This window comes from Streptopelia decaocto (assembly GCF_964273445.1).
Source record: "Streptopelia decaocto genome assembly, chromosome: 9".
Classification (NCBI taxonomy): Eukaryota; Metazoa; Chordata; class Aves; order Columbiformes; family Columbidae; genus Streptopelia; species Streptopelia decaocto.
The window spans coordinates 12,553,402-12,574,655 of NC_138664.1; the positions used below are offsets into that span (position 1 = coordinate 12,553,402).

Genomic DNA, 21,254 nt, shown 5'->3' on the forward strand with positions numbered 1-21,254 from the left:
AACAAATTACTTGGCTTCTGAAGTATTTGGCAAATTATTACCTGGCACTCCTGGCTAATGAGCATGACAGAAAGTATATTGTGTTCTTGGAATATTCTAGAGAAAAAATCAAAAAAAAAAAGCATGCCTCTCTTCCCATGGAAGTGTCAGGAGAGTTTAGGTTTGTTCCAAGCATTAAAGTATTTAAGCACAAAAACAAGAAGTGCTTATGTGGAGAGTTCTCAGCCATAAAAAAAAAAAAATCAGTACAAAGGTTCTCCCCGCCAAGGTGTCCCATTCCCCCATGCAAAATTAGTTTTTCTTTTGGATTTGTTATTCCCTCCAGTTGCATTCAGCAATTATCTACAGAGATCTGAACAAAAACAATGCAAAACCAACAGGGAAACAAATGTTTCTTTTGTAAAAATCAATTAACCTTAAAAGAAAAAAAAGTTCCACTCAGGTTTAAAAAGAAAACTCCCAAGCAGCCTCAGGTTGAAGAAAGCCAAGCCAGGATAAGAGAGCGCTTCATTCAGCAGGAACACTGATGTAAGGAGCAATTCACTGCGGTATATGCAACAAAGTGGGTAGTCACTTCCTAAATATTTCCTTGCATATGGAGTTGTTTATGAAACTACATTTTTGTCTTAACGAGAAACAAAATGAGAAGAAAGGAAAAAAAAAAAAAACCCACATGCAGCCACATATGCACACACTTAATATTCAGCGTAGAAGAGATAATCTGTTATATAAGCCCACAGACAGACAATCCCCTTTTGCTTAAAGATGAAGTATCCATCAATGTTTGTCTCAAGCAGATGTAATCACAAGCAGTCAAGTCTGGAGGGCAGGACACTGCATGAATAATTCAGGCACTTCAGTCTACTTGATTGTGTGCAGATAAACACAAGTCAACCGCTAAACAGGTCAGCTGATAAACTTGTTTGTTCAGGACTAGCCACCCTCCACCAGATGCAGGCAGGACCACGCTGCAATTAGCAGCTGGATGCCTTTTGGGGGATGCTGCAGCCCCAAAGAGAAGGAACCCTCCCCAGCACCCACTTGGACCAAGCTCCCCGTCCCTCCTATCCCTCCACTCCCTCTCACCCCATTTTCGCCTGGGAGCGCATTGGAAGCAGCTCTGGCTGCTTTGTTTTCCTCCAGCACCATGCACATTGCTGTCAATTAAACAAGACAGTTTCACCTCCCCAAACTCCCCCCCCCATCAGCCCAGCACCAGGCACGCAGCATATGTCACCAGGAACAACTAAAGCAGGCGGGAGATGCTCAGCACAGGCTGGAATCATCCGGCAAAGATTGATCTGCGGAGCTGCGAGGCGGCTCCCAGCAAGGCACAGACCACGCAGGGCTTCCCCGGCTGCACCACCCGGCGTGGGACCGGCCACCCCGAAAAATCCGGGTCACCAGGGGCAGCGGCAGCTCTGCCTGCACCAGCACCACGGAAAAGTGCCCCTGGGCACTCTGAGGCTTCTCAGTTCCCTCCAAAAGCATCCCAGCCGCTTTGCCTCGCCAAACACCACGGGGAAGACACGCTAGAGCTGCATGGTCACACTGCAAGACGGCAGACCGTGCCATCCGCACACCAACGAAGCCAGAGACCCAACGGGGTCTCACCCCAAGTCCCGACCCACAAAACCTCTCAGACCACGCTTTTGTTACAGCCACGGACTGGCGGAAAACATGCTGCACCTCTCTGGAAACAGCCAATTGCTTCCAAAGCCTCACCAAGACAAAAAGCTCAATATCTTGGTGCATTATTTCAGCATCTCCCAGCGTTTGCACGGAGCGAAGCCACTCAACTCCCAGCAGCCAGGCAGCAAGGGGCACCCCCTCTCTTGGAAGGAGCCTGCGCTGGCATCACCCTCATCCTCCAGCACTTCAAAAGGAGCCACAGGGTCCGTGTCCCTTGGGACACGTGCAAAGCGGGGATGGGGTCCTCACAGGAGGCCACCACAGGCCTAGGCACAAATTCTGCATTGAGGAGCATTCCCAGCTGCACCAAGGCCAAACGGTGCCCAAGGGCTCCCCGAGCTGCACACCAGCCCCACATGCCCCGGGGGGGACCCCAGCTCTGCACAGCCCCCCCAGCAACACCACAAGCCACTTCTGTCCAGGCAGAAGCCAGAGAGAGAAACAAGTCGGGATTATCTGCATGGAAGAAGATATTTTTAAAAAACTGAACACTAAGCAATAATTATTTTTGTTACCCTGCCACTACTTAGCAGAAAGCTAAAGAAGAGGAGGCAGATTCACAGACAGGCTGCTTTGAATTTCATCAGTCGGCTAACGAGACTTTACCTAGGAGGGCAATACTACTGTTAAGCAAAACCACCTCAGAGTTGAATGAGGCTGATTTGCGAATTGCAAAGTTGATGTCAATTTCTATCTGCCTTAAGTTCTTAATTAGAACTACTTCTAAAACCAGTAAGCAGCAGCAGCACAAATAATCAGGTCTAATCTCAATAATAACTTTATTCCTTTAAGTTTTACCATCATGTGCCCAGCCTTTAGGCTCTTTAACTATAATCTTATCAAGGTAGCACACCACATTCTGCTATGGCCTTCTATATTTTTCCTTCAGGCAAGTTACATATCAGAGGAGACCAGAAAAAAAAAAAAAACGTACCAAACATTGCTTCATTTTCCAGATGCAAAGACAAATCCATGACATTGAGCAACACACCATAAGATACTGGTATCCCCGACGATAACTCCCTTCTAAGTCTCACGCTACAGCCCGGCGAGTATCAGGAGTATGACCTTAGAAACAGTCGTGTTGTACCAACAACAAAACCAGAGGAAAACGTGGGAGATAACAGTGTTTTCCGAGTGCCGGGAACGTGCTATTCCAGGTACCGACCTCCCAGCACCGACAGCAAAGCTATTTTCACCTCTTCTCACAAACACTCTTTTCAAAGCCTAAGTTTCTCATGAATATAGGCAAAAATCCCACCGGCTTGCCATAAACCTACAGTTCCCAACAGAACTGCCGGGCCACAAGCTCTCACCTGGAGTCACATCCCTGACTTCAGCACTTATGCCCCATTTAGTGCAATCAGGGCCTATTTTATCTCACATTGAGAAAAGGGCAACAGGAGATCAATCAATCACAACTTCCCCCTTTAAATTACTCACCTGTTTGTGCATTTCAATATTCAAACCATACGACATTTCATAGTACTGGGGAATTAAAAAAAAAAAAAAAAAGAGCCAAGAAAATCTTGAATTAATTTAACATAAGGTATTTGCATAAGGTCATTACCAGAAAGCATCCCGGTCAAAACTACGCTTACAGCATTTGTAGCCAAGGAAATTATACCTTATAATAAGCAGATGCTTATAGTGTTTAACCGGCATGCATTTAACAAGAGGACACTCCTTTTTACTCCTGTTTTCTCCTCCTAAGCTACTTAGAAAAACAAAGAGGCGCAGAGCTGTGTGACAGGCGTCTGCACAGCCCTGGCAGAACAGGTACAGCTCGTAGTCTGGCCAAAACCCCAGTTTCTCACTGGGGGGGTGGATTTATTCCCCCCCCGGGTCCAGCACTGCTGCCGGGAGACCAGGGAGTGCCCCGGCCCCTGCCCCCCCGCCGGGAAAGGGGGTGCTAAAAAAGGCTTCTGCGGCTACAAAAGAGCCCATTTTCCCCGGGCGAGGGGCATGCCCTGGGAAGCTTCGGGGTGGCCTCACCGCATGCACCGAGCGCCCCGGGGCAGCAAGTGGGGACAGCCCGTACTCACCCTCCCCACCCAGTATCCCCAGGGACGCCCCCCAGAGCTCCTGCCGCCCCCCCTCTCTCCCTGCACCCCCGGGGGCTGATAGCAGAAAGGGGTTAATAGGAAACTTGCTACCGCGCTTCCAGCCGGCTGGGTCTGCGCGGTGCCCGGGCAGGGCGGGCAGCCCCCCCAAGGCGGGTGGGGGGTCCCCGGGCACGCAGCTGCCCGTTCCCTGGGGGTGTACCCCCCCCGCCTCCCTTTCCCAGCGCACGGCTGGGCGACCAGCTAATGACATTTACAGCCTGATCCGAAATCTGATTAAAGTCTCTTACCATAACGTAATGGCGCTGCATTTCTGTCTTCTCGTTCGCCAGTTTATCATACTCCACTTTCAGGCTGGGGGGGGCAGAGCGGAGGGTGAGACCCGGCGGGCAGGGGGGGCGGGGGAAAGGAGGGGAGCGGCGCTGCTCGCGGCCGCGCCCCGGCCCCCCCGGGCTCACCTGTGGTACTGGGCTTGCAGGAACTGGAACTCGTCCTTGATCCGATCGCAGGACTCGGCCACGGTGAATTTGAAGCCCGGTTGGCCCGGCTGGTGCGGAGCCTGCGGGGAGAGGCGCTCAGCACCGGGGGACCCAGGGGTGGCGGAGGGTCGGGGGCAGCGGGACTCACCGGGTGCCGGCCCTGGGGGTACATGGCAGGGCTGGGGCGCGGTCACTGGAGCCAGCCGCGCCGTGCCTCGCTACGGCGATCGCGACGTGCGCTGCTGCCCGCCGGCCACGGAGCGCTCCCGGAGAGGCCGAGAACTGAACAAAGAGACGAGAGGAAAGTCCGTGCGGGGGGCGGAGGAGGGAGGGCGGGGGGGCGAGGGGGGAGCGGGCCCGGCCGGCCCGGCTCGCTGTGAGCCTCCCCCCACTCCGCGCAAATCACCGCACCGGCGGGGAGGCGCTGCGCGGCCGCGGAGCCCAGCCCAGCCCCGCTGAGCCGAGCCGCCCGCAACCGCCGGGGCCAGGTGCCGACCCCCCGGCCGCCTCGCTCCGCGGTCCTCCGCTTCCTCACCTCCCCCCCTCTTCCGGCACTCGCTCTCAAAAAAAAAAAAAAAAAAAAAAAAATATATATATATATATATATTAAAAAACACCCCCCGAAAAATTTCAAAAAGCAACAACAACAAAACGCAACCAAAACAGCCCCGGAGGAAGGAGGATCCCGCGGTATTCCTGCTGCGAGAAGAAGGGGGAAGCAAAGCCAGGAACTAACGCCGGAGCACGACGGCCATGGAGGAGAGGAGGAGGGGGGAAGAAGGCCGTACACATCCGACTTCCCGGGCGCCGCGGACATGCGAAGCGTCTCCGCCGCGGCTCCCCCCGCCCCGGGGGCGACCGTTCAGCTCCGTCCAGCCGGCATCGCCGTAACTCCACAAGCCATGCTGCCGCTCCACGGGGTCCGAGGGTGCGCGGGGGGGTTTCCCGGGCGCGGGGCGGAGACTGAGGCCGCCGGTGCTACGGAGCGGGGCCCGCCCGACCCCGCGATGCCGCCGCGGACAGAGGCAGCGCCGGAGCACGCGGTCCGCGCCGCCGCCGCCAGAGCGCTCAGGCGAAGCGGGGCGGCGGGGAGGGGGAACAAAACCCGGGCGGCCTCTCCGACGCCGGCCAATGGCGAGGCGGCGGACCCACGTGGGGCGGGAGCAAGCGGCACGCTGACTGGGCGCCGCCGGCGGTGACGTCACAATGCCAGCTTGTGTCTGAAACAGTGAAGCGAGAGAGAGCGGCGAGGCGGTCCCCGCGCCACGCCCCCCCCACGCAGGACACGCCCCCTTTTGCAAGCCCCGCCCCCCGGCTCCCCTGGCGGCGGGAGCGCGCGGCCCCGGGGCTCCGGGCGGTCGCGCACGGTTCCTCCGCAGCCGGTGAGGGATCGCTCTGCCCGTAATCTCATTAGGTCGGCAGAGCAGCCCAATTAGGCGCTATAAAACAAACAGAACCGCTTTGTCACTTTAGCGTTTCGCACTTCGCCAGCCGCGGTACCGATCGGTGCGGGAGGCTTGTCTGTCCCCTCCCCGCCCGCACCGAGAGGCCGGCGGGATGGCGGCGCTGCCTCCACCGGCCCTCCCCTCGCCCCTTTGATGTGCCGAGCCCTGCCCGGTGCTCGGGGCGGGAACCGGCGCTTTCTGCTTCCCCCCCGCCAGCGCCTTCTTTCAAGTCCGAGCGGCTTTAATGAGCAACACGGCTAATGTCATTAACGTGACACGCTCCCGCCGCGTTTGCGGGGGGGACACCCGGCCTGCAGCCCCGCCGAGCCGCCTGTGCACACCGGCGAGCCCAGCCCCCCACAGCGGGGCTGGGGGCGAGAAGCCCCCACGCTCGGCCGAGCTCCGTGCGGGGACCAGAGGGAACCGCGACCGCACGGGTGGGCCCGGCTCCGAGACACAAAATGGCTCCTGTCCCTTACGTCACACGGAGCCTCCCCGCCCCACGTGGGTACCCTCCAACAAACCCCACCCCCTGACCAATAAAAAAGAGACGAACCGGCCTTGCTCCAACACTATTGGCTGAGTCGCTGCGGGTTGCCGCGGCGGGGAGGGTGCTGTCAATCAAAGCCACGCGGGGCCGGAGCGCTGACAAATGCCGCTGCTGTTCAGCCCCCGCTTGCAAATCCCGCCCGGGCCGGCGGCTTAATGAGCTCGGAACGGCTCTTCCTCCAGCTCAAACAATCTGTCAGTGCCGCGGCGGAGGCAGCCGTGCGTGAAAAAGTAAGCAGAGGCTAAATATCAATTTGATTTTGTGTATCAAACGAATATTTTAGGTTTTTTCTCCCCCAGTAATGAAACGTATCCATTTAAATAATAAAAAAGGGCGGGGGGGAGAGGGGGAACCAACAGCCCCCCCCAAAATGCACCCCACGCTGCTGCGCAGGGGGCCGGTAACGTGTGTGTCCCCCGGCCGCGGTGCCCCGCCGGGTGGGGGCTGGGCAGGAGCAGAGTGTCCCCGCTGAGCCCCCGGGGCTGGGGGTAGCAGGGGGTGTCCCCCAGCCCGGTGCAGGGAGGTCCCCCAGCCCGGAGCCCCCCCGCGGCACCGCCGCTAATTGGGTGCGTTCCGGCTGTTGACGTGACAAGAAGTGTCAGGGCCGGGCGCTGCCCATTGGCCGCCGCGGCCGGCCCCGCCCTGCCCCCACGTGGGGACCGGCCGAGGCGGCGGGCGCGGCGCGAAACCCGGTGCGGAATCCGCCACCGGAGCCGGAGCCACCGCGCTCCCCTCACAGCCTCCTCGCCCTTTCGGCCTCCTTCCCATTTTCCTCCCTCTCCTGCTAATTTTAAAATTTTACTTCCCTTTTACTTTTCTTTCCTTTTCCTCCGTAGAGTCAGCAACTCTCTGCAAAGTCCCTGCACTCCATGGGGTGCACATGGGGTGCATATTGGCGTTCACATTGGGGAGCACAGCCTCCCCAGCACTCCAGCCCCAGCAGACACTGGGAGAGCACCCATGCAAACCAACATGGGAGATCACGGGCACACGGCACTTTGAGCCACACCACGGGTGCTCCCAGGACCGCCTGTGCCCACAGAAACATCAAAAATTAATGGCAATTAGTCACCCTGGCAAAATTAGCGGTGAAAGCAGTGCTTATTCTTCCTGTGAAGGGCTCGCCCTGGCAGCTCGCTCTGCTCTGTACATCCAAGGTGACATGTATTTAGTGGAGAAAAGTGATGGGTGCTCCCAGTCCTCGGAGAACGGCAAAGCAGAGGCGGCAGCACCCGAAAATCCTCCCCTGCACGAGGCCTCAGGGATGGGACACACACCATCGCTCGTCACCGACACACTGCCGAGGCTGATATAGGATGGAGCGATCTGTGATCATTCTCAAAACTGCTGCACTTCGGCCTCAGCGCTTGGGTTCGCACCAATTTGTTCATTTTTCATGGCTGGGGAAGGGGAATTGACGCTCCCCCCGGCAGGTTGGTGCTCGCGCTGGAGCTGCAGCAGGTCCAGGTTCAGTGCTGCTGGAGCACATGATGCTGGAGCATCCATGGTCCCCGTTGGTTCTGGCTCTGCACCTCACTGGGCTGGAAAAGTGCAGAAAATGGGGTGATTGCAGCAGGGGGGCTGAGCCAGACCCTCTGCCCCAGGGGCTTTCTGGAGCCTAATTCAGTGGACATGGGGATACAGGCAGAGGAAGGGAAAGCAGTGGTTTTGCACTGAAAATTCATTTCATTGCTCAAAATAGAACACATTAGATGAGTTGCTTCCCTCCCCCAGTGGTACTTATGGACAAATTCTGATTTTTATTTAATGGTTTCCCCGAAAAGGTTGTAATTTTCTTCACATTTCCATCTAGTCATAGCTCCAGCGTTGTTGTGGTGAACTCAAATGACCGAAAATGCCTCTCGTTAATTGATATTCCTCACACTAGGACTGTACTGAAATAGCAGATGTTTTATTTTAGCTTATTAAAACTCACCTGGTTGGAAAAGAAAAATAAGAAAACAAAGAACTATTGGGGTGAAAGGAAAAGTTCTGGTTCATATTGATTTAAAATCTACTTAAATTGATATTTGCACATCCCAATTATAAGCAATAATCTTTTCCCATAAATTATTTTTCTGTTTGTTTTTTTTTCTTAGCAATCTTAGAAAAAGCCTCAGCAGGAGAAGCCACCATCTCCTCCCCCAGCCAGTGCTGCTGTGAGACGCCTTTGTCACCACAGGCCAGGGACGTCACATCCCTCCTGTGCAGGAGGTGCGGGACAGAAGGGGAACACGGGAGGGGGTCCTTGTCTCCTTCCGAGCATTGCTGCCCAAGCTGGGGCAGCCAACACCCCCAGGTGAGGGTGAGGATGAGGCCGAGGGCTCCGGGGATGCTCAGCCCCGTGCACATCGTTCGGATGCTGGCAAAGGGCTGGTCCCCATGCGGACATGGCAATGGAGCAGCCCGGGGACAGCGGAGTGCAGGAAGCATCGGGGTCCTTCAGGGTGACACGGTGACCCCTCCTTCAGATGTCACTGCTGGTTTTGGGCGGGATGTGTCCCCTCCCCAGTGCTGGGGTGCCAGGGTGCCCAGGTGAGCACCCTGTGAGGCTCCACAGCCAGAAAAAGGACACAGGACATGTCCCCACCCTCCCTGTCCAGGGAGAAACCTTGGGCTCAGCTTCTGGGCACGGGGTGTTGTGACACCATCCTGTCCCCACCACGATGCCGCCCTTCAGGGAAACCGTCTGAGTTGCCCTTCCCCTTCCTGAGCAGCCTGTGCGGGGAAGAGCCATCCTCCCACACCCGATGCTCCCGCATCAGCCACCCTTGGCTGGTCCCAGTGGCCCCAATGCTGTCCCTAGCTGCTCGGGGGGTGCCCAGAGCCCCCCATAGCCCTGCTCTCAGGGCCAGGCTGTCTTGGGGCTGTGGTAAAGCTGGAGAAAATGGGAGAAAGAAACCTGCTCATTACTTTTCGTCTCCTCCTCTTACACTGTTTGTCCCATGAACCCTGGATGCAGCTGGTTATGGCTTCAGCACACCTCCGTCAGGCCACCTGGATTTGCTGGTAGGGTGCAGAGAAGGTAGCAGAGAAAAGAGGAGAAACCTGTGTGCACACTTGTGCAGAGATGCACACACGTGCACACACATGTGCACACACATGCACACAGACTTACACACACGTGCACCCACCGGTCCCAAGGTCGCCTCCATTTCTGCCTCCTTGGCCTCCGTGAGCAGCTGGACTCGCCCTGCGCTGCTCCCCGCCTGACGCAGCCGCCCCAGCGGTGGCTTTATCATTGACAAGCCAGTCCCAGCCCCAGTCAATAGTGTGTGTTTACATTTCAGGTGACACTATCTGCCCTCCGTGCAGGGCAGGACCCTGCCTGCCAAATTTCCTTTAGCTTTCAAGTTTATCTAAACAAGGATTTCAGAGCTGGGAAGGCAGCGAAACGCATACTAATGACCGAGCTGAGAGCCAGGAGAGCTATCAGCAAGTTTATTTTGCTTTGTGGAGAAGCTCGGGTTTATCTGCTCTTGGCAGTAAGTTTTCACAGCCCCCCGGCAAAGCAGGGTTCAGTCCTGTGGCCGCTGCTGGCACCAGTATCCCCCAAGGCTGGGGACAGCAAAAGCCTCTTTTAGTTTTGGGTGTTCCTGCTCCTTGGGATGATTTGAGCTTTTCCATTTTCTCCTTCTTCCCTCTTCAGAGCAAATTTTGGGGCAGCGGGCAGTGCTGCGATCACGTTGCCCTCAACAGCCACGGGCACCCTTGCACACCCGCGGAACCTGCCGGAAGTTTCCGAGCACAGCAGCGGACAGACAGGGACGAGTGGTGGTTGCTGATGTTGCCACAACAGGCCTCGGCTACCCCGTCCTTTCACAAGCAAAACTCCATTGACCTCACCCTCATCCGCAGGATCTGCTTGAGCAATCCCTGTGCCCGCCCAGCCCAGTGGCTCTGGTGCTGCTGCCAGCGGGGGCTGCCCAGGCAGGGGAGCCGGGGGGCAGCAAACATGCTGGGGACCTGCCACAAACTCCTGACAGCACCAAACAACGGCCTGAGCCTCATGAGCACATTTTTTCTCTCCCATTCCCTGTGGCTGGGACTAGAGGTGTGAGGAGATGAATCTCCAGGAGCCTCCTGGCAGCACAGACAGGTCAGAAGAGCCGGACTCAGGTGTCCCACCTGCCGGGAAAACATCAGCTCATCCACTTATTTGCAAAGTTTTGGCCAAGAAGCTGGGACCAACAGGAGGAGCAGGTGAAGGGACCAGGCCCAGGACTCACTAACAGGATTTAGCCTCAGCTCAGGTCCAAACCCAGCGGCTTCGGCACTGCTGGCTCTATGAAACAGCTCGCTGTTGTCCAAACCCAGATGGGGAAAGCAGGGCATCCGAGAGATCTGGGCAGACAAGACAGTGGTGTTTGTGCCCCTGCCTGCCTCTCTGACTGTTCCCAGCATGCAGGGACCCCAGACAAGCCCAGCCATGACCCGCAGCGGTGCTTGGGCAGAAGGTGGGTGCAGAGCCCCGAGCAGCGCTGGCCTCGCACACTCAACTGTTTGCACTGGGGCTCCAACGCTGTGCCAGTTCTCCAGACAGCAACACTGGGTGCTTATTGATATTTCCAGCCAGGCTGCACTCGGACAGAGGAGGGCACAGAGAGCCTGGCAGGGAGAGCAGGTTCTGCCGTGCCCACGGAGTCTCTCCAGGCACCAGAGCCAGCGCCTCACCAGCCATGGCCAGAGCAAGGTCACTGGCAGGTGGTGGCAGATGCTCATGGTCTCCAGAGCCCAGGCCACGGGCACCCCGCTCCCCACGCTGCCCTGCCCTCCCTGCCGGGGCCAGCAACTCTGCACAGGCTTTTGCTGTACACTGTCTAATTATAGATATTATATTGCAAATGGATTTTGGGCCTGCTAATGGTATTACTGGTGTTACTCTTCTACTTGTTAATTATAACCAATTTGTTTGGGATGCCTTCCCAGTTTTCGCCTGTAATTGCTCTCCCCATTCCCGGGTGCCTGTGACTCAGCAGAAACTCCGCAGTTTCGCTCAGGGATGATGTTACTGTCTGTCCTGCCAAGCGCGGCTGCAGATGCTGCCTGCGCGCACGGCCACCGCCCCCGCCCCGCCGGTGGCCACCGAACGAGCGGCTCGGGGAGCGGGAGGGACGCGGGACGGCGGCCCCAGCGCTGGGCTGGCAGCGGGGCCGGGCAGCCTGGCTGGGAAGCTCCGTGTCCTCGGCTGCGGGAGCTGCTGGGCTCAGGCCTGGGGATGCTCACAAGCAACCTGCTGAATCAGGGCTGCGGCCCATAAACCATCACAGGGTTCTGCCTGCGCAAACCCAGCAAGGCTTGGCATGACTAAAGGTTTAGCCAAGGAAGGAGGACAATATTAAAGTGATTGTTTTCCTTTTATTATTGCTAAATTCTATAGAAGTTTGCTCTTCTCCTCAGCATTAACTGCAGATATTTGGAAAGCGAGTATTTCACCAGAACAGCCATTCAAGTAGCCTAATACACACATTAGAGTCTATTTGCACTTAAAAGCAAGTGGGAGGTATTAAATCAGCCTCTGGCCAGATAGTCATTGTATAAACAAGAGCTGTTAGCTCCTACTTGATAGCAGTGATAGCAAGGGAAAGAAGAACAGCCCGGTAGTGTCACGACCAACCTGACACAACATGTTTTAGGTCTAGAGAAAAAAAACAAAACAAAACCAACAAACCACTGCAGTTCCTGGCTGCCCGGGCCCTGCGCACAGGGATGCTCAGGAGGAGCAGCACCCAGCTCTGCCCGGCCGCGCTGCCAGCACCTTCCTCGCAGCCCCCTCCGCCGGGTCCCGTAGCAGCCGCCACCACCGGGAGTCCCAGCGACAGCTTCACGCTGGCACCAACAAACACGCAGCGGCACCTTCTGCCTGTCCAGGGACGTGCTCAGGCCACCGGCAGCGAGGGACAGGGGGTCACCTGCAGCCGATGGGGGCAGCCTCCAGGTCCTACGCAGCCGCAGCCCCAGCCCCCCAAGCCAGAGCTCCGCAGGGAGCCGGCGAGATGCTGGAGACCTGCACAGCCCCACTCACTCCTGAGCAAAGCGGGGCGCTAATGAAAGTTATGAGTCAGAGCCAGCAAAAGGAACTGTTCTCAGCTGATTTCACTCAGCACTTCCCCCCGGCAGGCCCTTATCAGCCCGGAGCGGTGCCCCCCCCGCCGCTATCGCCGCCGGCCCGCAGCAGTCAGCACCGGGGCTGCTCCCGAATTTGCTCACTCACTCGCTCAAGCACTCTCAAGTTGTTCTCTGTGGCTAATCAAATGTCAAAACAAGCTCCCCCTGTGATTTTGAGAGCTTTTAAACAGGAAGACACTTCCCGCTGATACATAAGAGCCGCACGTTGGTCTGGGCTCAGTCTAGGACGGGTTTCAGCGATAGCTCAGGACTGGTTTCAGTTGCAGCAAGTATCCGCTGGGTAGGATCTATTTTGTGGTCGCACTCCGGAGGAATAATGACAGCAGGAGCCCGTGGCAGCCGTCCCGCCGCTCACCCAAAGCCGACGCTGCCGTGTCCCGCGGGAACAGGGGACATCGCCAGCGCGGGGGGCAGCAGCCTCCGTCCAGCACACACTGCTCCTCAGCTCATTAAACCGTGGCTTACAGCCCGACCCTAAATCATGTGCTCCAGGACTAAAGAAATGAACTTTCAGCATTAAGGAGCAATAACTTCCAAGCCATCCAGAAGCCCAGGAGTCCCCAGGAAAGGCGTCAGGGACCTTTTGGTCCCCCACCATGGGCCCGGTCGAGCTGACAGCTACAGAAGAACAGGACCCTACGTAAAGGACAATTTTGATTTCAGAGCTGCTTGGCTGATTTCCCTGCAGCTCTGAAATCAAAACTGTCCTTTATGCAGGTACCTGCTCTCCTGCAGCTGACGCTGGCCAAGGCCTGGGGGTGACTCTCCAAAGGGCCCCGTGCATCCTGAGCGATCCTATCTCCTACCCTGGAGCATCCCCTGCATGCCCCCCATCCCTGTCATCAGCAGGGGGATCCCATCTCCCTGTATCACCCCATGGGATGAAAGACACAGGGTGGGGTTTGGACGCTCCAGCATGGCAGAGCTGGGCTGCCTTGTGCCCCCCAACCCTGGGAAGGAGCTGGAGGTTTGACAAGGAGCTTGTTTTGCCCTGGCAAACTGCAGCATTGGGCTCTCAGCAAAGCAGGCAACAATTACATGCTGCCTACAAGGATGTGCGAGAAGCTTCATCAAAGCAGGAAGAAAATGGAAGAGGGGGAAGACACAGGTCCTCCATCACCCCTGATGAAACATGATTTTTATCTGCAGAGGAGTTGTTCCAGAAGCTGCTGGGCTGATCGATGCTCCTTGCCCCTGGAGCCCATCGGTCGCGCCGTGGGCAGGTGGCAATTCCCCTCTTGCAGGATTAACCTTTATTTAGTGGCTACCTGAGGTGACAGGGCAGCAGCACCTGCCCCAGGGCTGTGTCCCAGCCCCGGCCAAGGGCACCCGGCTCTGAGCAGCTCTGGAAGCAGTGGCGCTCACACCGGCCTTCCACACCATCACTTATCCCAACAGAACACTGAGCACAAGCTGCTCATAGGAGCTGCCAGGTTTGCACGATGCTCGCCCTGTGTTTTCCGCTTTCATCCCAGCACATCTCCAATGTCTTAAAAAAAAAATACCCACAGTTTCCTGAAGGCTCCACAACAGAGAGAGATGCTTCTGTTGCTCAATCTGGTGCTGGTCTGGAAATGAAGCATCTCCCTCCTCAGAAACATTTAATCAAACACGAAGAGCGCAAACACGCACGTCAATCCAAGCAGTGAGCCCTGGTGCTGCCGTCAGCCGGAGACACATTGGTTGATGCAGAGCCGGCTGTGCTGCTCGCTGCCGTGGGCCTTGGCCAGGGAGAATGAAGCCTCCCGGGGTCCATGGGGGCACAGGCCAGTCCTGGAGACAGGGACATCATACCAGGGCTGCCTCACTGGAGGATGGAGGGGACCAAGGCTCGTGCACACAGCCAAGCCCAGTTAGAGCATCAGCCTCGCCACCTTCCACCTCGAATAACACCCAGGCTTTAGGTTTCCTGCTATTCCAGGGGTCTTTCTAAAACCTCCCTCACCAAGCAGCATTTGGGGGGAGCAGGGCTGTGGCTGTGCTACCCCAGAGCCCATCGTGGCCCCGGCTATGGGGTCAGGAGGGGGCAATGCTGCTGCCATCAGGGCAGGGAGCAGACAGGCACAGACTTTGTCCCGGCTCAAGACAAGGAGAATGCTGTGGGTTTGTTTTTAGACAAATGAATGGATTTTACTGTTTGACCAACACTCATGAGAATGCCAGTCAGTGCAAATTTGGCAGGAGGTCTGACACTTGTCAGCGTTGGTTTATAACTGGAGAAAAGCAGCCAGCTCTCCGGAGGAGAATGACGTGCGCGTGTTGCTGCGCGGGTTTGTTCTCGGAAGAATGTGTGGCAACAGAAGATCAAGCAAATACTTGGGACCGCTACATGACGGAGGACTTTGTCAGCTAGCCGGAAAGTTTGAGAAGAGCTTCACACTCTTCAGAGCCAGCCAGGCCACTGTCTGCAGCCCGGGAGAAAACACAACAGCGCGGGGTTTGGGAGTGACAGAGGCGTTGCTGTGGCCTCAGACAGTGCTCGGGGAATGGTGGCAGCGAGGAGCCGTGTCAGCGTTTTCCTTGGGGGGCTTTGCCACAGCACCTGCCAGCTCACCCCAGTGAGGAGGCAGCCGGGGGGATGCAGCTCCCAGGGGAAAAGCCACGGGACTGAGTGCCAGGGTCAGCCCTGCACCCACGCCAGCCTGCACCCGCACCCCAAAAAGCCCCAGGCCTCGGTGCCCCAGTCGAAGGGGGCAGGAGCCCTTTTCCCCCATCCCTCGCCCAAGTGAGGGCTCAGCAGAGACCTGGGGGGCAGGAGGAAGCCGGTGTCCTCCCAGCCTGGCCCTGGCTGAGCTTGGACGGGGTTTCCAGCCTGGGCAGCGCCCGCGGTGTCTCCGGCAGGGCAGGGTGCCCTCCTGCAGCCAGCGACAGCAGCACTTTTTATTTAAAGCCATTGTCTTGGCCACATTTCCTGTGCAAAAGCCAGAAGCTGGTGCAAATGCCACATGTGCAATTTACTTTGTTTTTTTTTTTTTAAAGGCTCTCCAGCCTGTAAAGGAATGAGGGTTTCTCTGCCTCAAACAGCTCACCAGAACAGCTTATTCTGCAACATCTATTCCAGGCAGTTTCTCCATGTCAGACAGGGAAGGTCTGTTGGGATCGCTCCCTTTTCTTCGGCTCTCTTGCCTGCCCAGGGATACATGGGTGCCCAAGGGTGTCTGGAGATGGGCAGTCCTGCCGGCACCACCACACACCCGTGTCGGAAGAAACCCAGAGCTGCCATGTCCAGGGCCCTCAAGGAGATGCTGCAGCAGAAACTGAGAGCCCAGCCCGAAAATGGCCCTGACCAAACAGACCAGCCCAGCTCTGAATGAATCATTGCAGGCAGCGGAGCAAACCATCCCCTTCTCTCCAGCTCTTGGGGAGCACGATGACTTGCCGCGGCAGGAGGGCATGTTGCACACATGGCTGCAGGGCAGGTGCTCACTTTTCTCCGGGCAACAGGTTTTCTCTGAGGCACAACAAAGCTCTGTGGTAATGCAGCCCTTGCTGCTCCATGGTGGCATCTCAGGGTGATGCTGCAGCCTGGCTTTGCTGTGGTCTAGGTGGTCCTTGCCTATGGGTTTGTTAGGCTCCGCCTAGCAACTAATGAGTGTTTGCCGGCTTGGTGGTGCAGTTTGGCACGATGGGCAGGCTCTGCTGAGGAGCTGCCCCAGTCTGGGACAGATAAGGGTGTTGCAGGGCAGCTCAAGGTGGATGACAGGGCTGTTTGCAGGCTGCTCCTCTGATCTGCCCAGCTCTGCTATTCCTCCCTGAGCAACCACTAATAACCCCAGTCATTATGGGTGCTTCTCCATTCAGAGACTTAACAGCTCCTCTAAAGTCAAACCAGCAGGGCGGGAGGTTACGTGCTTCACCCCAGTTGTGCAATGAGTCCACGGGCCAAGCCAGAAACCAAACCCACAGCTCTGATCCTGCCCAAGGCCAGGCTGGGCTCCTCTGTGAGCCCACCGTGGTGGCACAGTGCCTGCGGGGGGCGGTGCACATGTCCCCGAGCTGGCAAGGGGTTTCCCTCAACAGGGACCATGTCCTGAGAGCTCTTGCTCACTGCTGGGTATCTTCGCTCCAGGCTTGCGGTCTGCCTGGCTCTGTGCCGTGGATGAATAGAAGAGGATCATGCTCTGTCTGCCCAATCCTGAGCCCAGCTCCCGGCTCACCCCACTCCAAAGGCTTGTTTAAGCCTCAGTGCTGCAGCATCCACAGACACCTGCTCAGGTTCCCATGGGAAAGGACATCCCTGGTTGGTCATACAGCCCTCCCTGTCCACTTCCCCATTACAGCCTCATCCACCTGCTGCCCCCAGGACAAAGTCCATGGGCTGTCACTCTTCTTTGTCCCTCTCAGCTGCACACCCCAGCCCTGCCTTGCATGGGCAGCTGCGAGGCAGACATGGTCCAGGACATTCCCACGATGTCTGTGGTATCAACAAGCCTCCAAGATGGAGGCATCGCTGTGATGAGGAACGTCAGCCCGGCTCCTATGAGCTGGTTGTTGAGTAGGAGGTAAACCTGGTTCTTGGGTTCTGAGCAAATTTCTCCCACATGCAAGGAGAGGGAAGGGGCACTCACAGGCTTGGGGGGTTTCAGGATTTCCCAAGTGCCAGGCAGGACCCCTGTGTCCCATGAGGTTGCAGCCCTGTGTCCCACAGCCCTCGCCCAGCAGCTTGGGGAGGCTGATGGTGGCTTGTCCCCCAGCAAGGGGGACTGATTGTCCCCCAGCTCCTACCCAGTGTCAGAGGTGGCCGCTCCGAGGGCTGTGTCAGTTGCAGCAACCTCCTGCTACAAGGGATCATCAGTCCTTAAAATAGCTCTATATCATTAGTTACATCTAATTGAAGGTGCTTTGAATGCAACCTCCACAACACACAAACCAAATGGGAAATGACAAACCATCAAATTAATGCCCCCAAACCATGATAAATGACTGGTTAGGTGATTAATGTTTCTATTTCTTGGTTTAAGAGAGAACAATGATGCCTGGCCTAGCATTTATCTGCATTGCCAGCGAAAGGTCACCAGGCATCCTCAAAATAAATAGGGCTCTTACCCTGCTGGGACACCTTCAGAAGCACCATGGCCTGCTTGAATCCAGGCACACCACAGCCCCTGCGCTCAGGGACAGAGCTGGGAGACCTGCGACCATCACCACACCGAGCTTTGGCTATTGCCAAGCTGAGCTTTGGCCACCACCACGCCAAGCTGCACTGACCCTTCACTGGTCCCATTCAGGTCCATCGTTACAGACATGCTAGGGTGCCTGGTAAAATCTCTCCCTGATGGCGCACCTGAGGCAGCCGGTTGTCAGAGCAATGGCTTATTGGATTGGGGTTTTGACATCTGAGAGGACTGGTTGCTACGCTGGCTATTTTATTAAATCATTAAAAGACACTTCTTTAATAGTCCTAGAAATATCAACTTTTCATGTGGCTGGGGCAGCTCGCTGCTCTGCACCTGGAAACGGCACCAATCCTCTTCCAGGTTCAAAGCAGTCTGACTTCTGATACACCGCGTGTAATTAGAGATAATTGGAGTGAGCGCGTTCAAAGGAGCGGCGGAGCGGAGGAGCTGGCTGCGCCGTCGCTGGCACCGTCTGCGCCGCATGGTCCGACCCGCCGCGCTGGGGCTGTGCTGAGCCCCAGCAGCCCCTGGCACCGGCTGCACCTGAGTGTGCGGGCCTGCTGCCGCAGGTCTCGGTGATGATGCGGTGATTTCTGGTGAAACCCCGCAGAGGGACACGAGCCGGGGTGAGGACGGCTGCACCACAGCCCGGAGATCCTGCAGCTTGTCCCGACAAGATGCTGTTTGTGTGTGGAGATTAAAGTCTCCTCTTCAGTAGCGGGAAAATGCAAATACTGTTTAAACAAGCTGTTAATTGTTAAACCACATTATTTAGGGCTAATAATCACTAGAGCACCTTGTACTGCTAAAATGAGGCCAAGAGCTCTCTGGTCATGGGCTCTGCCAGAGGAGGATGAGTCTTGTTTACGTGCTGTGTCTGATGAAAACGAGCAGGCAGAGACGTGGGGATGGGGGAAAAAGGGAAATCGGGAAAGTGTGAACGGAGAGGATCCAGGGGAACAGCTCTGGTGGCTGTGGGTTGGGTCCCACGGGGACCCCACGGGAAGGGAGACCCCAGATGGGGAGGGAGATGGTGGGAATGGGGAGGGAGTTGGGGGGTTTTGGGAAGACAGAGGAATCCCTGGGCAGACAGCAGCTCACTTCAGAGCCGGGTTTTGACAACCAGGAACTCATGTGTATTTTGGATTTTAATCTGACGCGGCTGAGGCCATGTGCAAGATGTAATTTAAGCTCCAGCTCGAGGTCCAAATGTTCTCCAAGTGTGGAGGTTTTGGCACTGAGGTTTTGGTTTGGTCCCAGCTTTCATGGCAAATTGAATAATCATATGAGGGAGAGGAAAGGAGAAAGAACAAGAGAGAAAAAAATCTATCGTCAGTTCTTCCAAAAGTGGAAAGAACCAAAACACATTTTGGCTTCATCAGCTCTGAAACGGAGTTATTTCCCTCTAGATCTGAAACAGCCTTTCGAACAACATTTTTCAATTTAGCTTTTTATTAAAATAAAGCTGTGCCCCAGCAAATCTGCACAGAGCTGCTGCCTGCGACCATGGAGGTTCCTGCACCCCCAGACCCAGCTTTACAGCTCCTGCCGGTGCTGCTGGTGGCCAAACAGACGTTTCCTTCGCCGTTTCGGAGGCCTTGGGGAGTGGCTGGCTGGGAGTACAGCGAGAGATCCCTCTGCACATACTTAAACCACCTACTGTTGTGCTAACTTTCTGCCCTTGTATATCTTTTAATTATTCCCATGTTTGTAGTTTGCTGTGGCTTAAAGGATTTTTTCCCCTCAAATGCCTGTTTTCTTGACAATTAGCCCTGCTGGCTGTAAAAGCACAGATGAAGAGCTGGAGATGGAGACAAGACCAGTCTCAAAATCCAAACCTCCCTCCTCGCTGTGGGGCTGGCGGCCAGCACTGGGACCAGCTCTGGATAGGCACTGGGATCAGCTCTAGATCAGCACCATCTTGGCTCAGCTCCATCCCATCTCAGCACTGGGACCAGCCCCAGCTCAGCACCAGCCCGCCCTGTGCCTGCCCTGGCATGGGACCCCCCAGCTCAGCTGACGGGGCAGTGCATGGTGCAGGCAGAGCTTGGGAACTGCCAGGGTTTGCCATGGAGCCCCGGATGGGCCACTGGGCAGCTGTGGGGCAGCCTTGGGGTGCAGGTCCCATGGGCTCATGTAAGCCCAGAGCCTCCCGTCCAAGCTCAGTTCTGACACTCACATGCAAGCAAACAAATTAAAACCATGGCTGGGTGCGCTGCCCTCCCCACTGGCTCTCAGTGCTGCCAGCTGAGGCTCACACACCCTTGCCCTCCCCAGGGGGCCCAGCCCGACACCCCCAGTTCCCGAAGCAGCTGGGTGCCACTCTCTGCAGTGCCTGGGGGGGCTATGCATGCTCTCCGCCACGGCAGCTGGGCAGGGAATCTGCTCTCCTGGGCTGCATCGCTATCTATAAGAGAAGCAAACTGCAGCGCTGCCCCTTGCTGAGCCCTCCTGGCATGCACCAGCTGCACAAGGGGGTCCTGGCACCCAGGGGAGGCCCCAGCCCAGCCTGGTTTTCCCTGGGGGTCTGGCGAGGTTCACGCACATAAGCAATACCCCCTCGGCCTCCTGCTGCCTAGCCCCAGGTCAGAGCAGGCTATGTCCCCAGTGTAGCCAGGGTACCCAAGCCAGGCTGGAACTTCAGGGAGTTTGCCTGGGCACAGCTGGGCTGGGGTCCTGCAGCCCCCGCACCCCTGAGCCAGGCTGGGGCAGCCCCAGGCACGTCCCACGGCTCACACAGGAGGTTTATCTTCCTCGCAGCCCCATGGCAGCAGCAGGAGGGGAACCCCAGGCCTCCCCTTTCTCTTTCTCGCTCTGACACATCCCGCACCCTCCCCATGCATGGTTGGAAACCCCCGCAGCACACGTGTGTGGGCAGGGACAGACAGGTCCTGTGTAGGGGACAGACTGCCAGCCTCAGCCCCGCTGCATCCCCAGCCGCAGGTCCCAGCCCCATCAAGCTGTTATCCCCTGCACTTTTGCACCTGAGTAAAGTCCAAAAATAACACCAGGCTCTGCTGAGTCAGTGTGGATCTACACACGTGCCAACAACCTGGCACTTGGCTGCTGGCCAGGGTGGGGGCACATGGACGGTGACCTGGAGGGTGCCAGGTGTACCCAGGGCACTGGAGAGTAGGGACACACGGTGCTGCAGACACGGCAGATGTCCCCGGTGCCACGGGACTGAGCTGGGAGCATCACCGGGGGTGCTCATCACACGCATCCCAAGACGGACCCCTGGAAAAGAGCCAGGCTCACCTGTCACCGCTGGTGCCCGTCCTCCACTGCACGCTGGGTTCCTTTCCCAGCACCCCCCTGAAGGCACCCGGGGCCAGAGACACCGCAGGTTTCAACATCCCACTTGTAAAGTTGCACCTGAGCCACTGCACCCATGCAAGGAGCCGCTTTGGGTCCAGTGGGGCGTGGGGGCTGGTACCAGCTCCTGCAGAGCCCCCTCCACCCCACACAGCATCAGGCCCCTCATTAATCAGCCTTTGGCTGAAATTCGATGGGAGGTTTCTGTTAATCAGCTACAAACTATTAAGTCATTGGCCAAACTACTCTCCTGCTACTCTTGCTAGGAATTAGGCCTCTATAAAATCAAACAGCATGAATCTTAAAGATTTACACGGTGCTTTTTTAACAGTTTTCAGTATATTTCAATAGTTAATAAAACTAAATGCTGCTTTGTGTAAAAGGTAATAGATTACAATCTAGTGTATTTTACTAGCACTCAGTGTGTTCATCTAACACCTAATACGTTAAAGTTGGAATCTATG

At 56.6% G+C, this 21,254-nt stretch overlaps 1 protein-coding gene across 5 annotated transcripts in view; it reads right to left on the reverse strand.

Annotated features, from left to right (window-relative positions):
* The window catches only part of TLE3 (TLE family member 3, transcriptional corepressor), a 28,905-nt gene extending 23,750 nt beyond the window's left edge, over positions 1–5,155 (reverse strand). For 4 of the 5 annotated variants that reach the window (XM_082061053.1, XM_082061052.1, XM_082061051.1 and 1 more), the window contains exons 1-5: positions 4,971–5,113; positions 4,383–4,516; positions 4,214–4,314; positions 4,046–4,109; positions 3,136–3,180 (exon numbers count right to left, since the gene is read on the reverse strand). In XM_082061053.1, coding sequence (XP_081917179.1) covers positions 3,136–3,180; positions 4,046–4,109; positions 4,214–4,314; positions 4,383–4,406 — 234 coding nt within the window. In that variant the 5' untranslated portion in view covers positions 4,407–4,516; positions 4,971–5,113. Of the gene's footprint in view, positions 1–3,135; positions 3,181–4,045; positions 4,110–4,213; positions 4,315–4,382; positions 4,517–4,970 lie in introns of all 5 variants that reach the window. The other variant, XM_082061054.1, reaches the window with a different exon arrangement.
* Between the last annotated feature and the right edge of the window lie 16,099 nt (positions 5,156–21,254).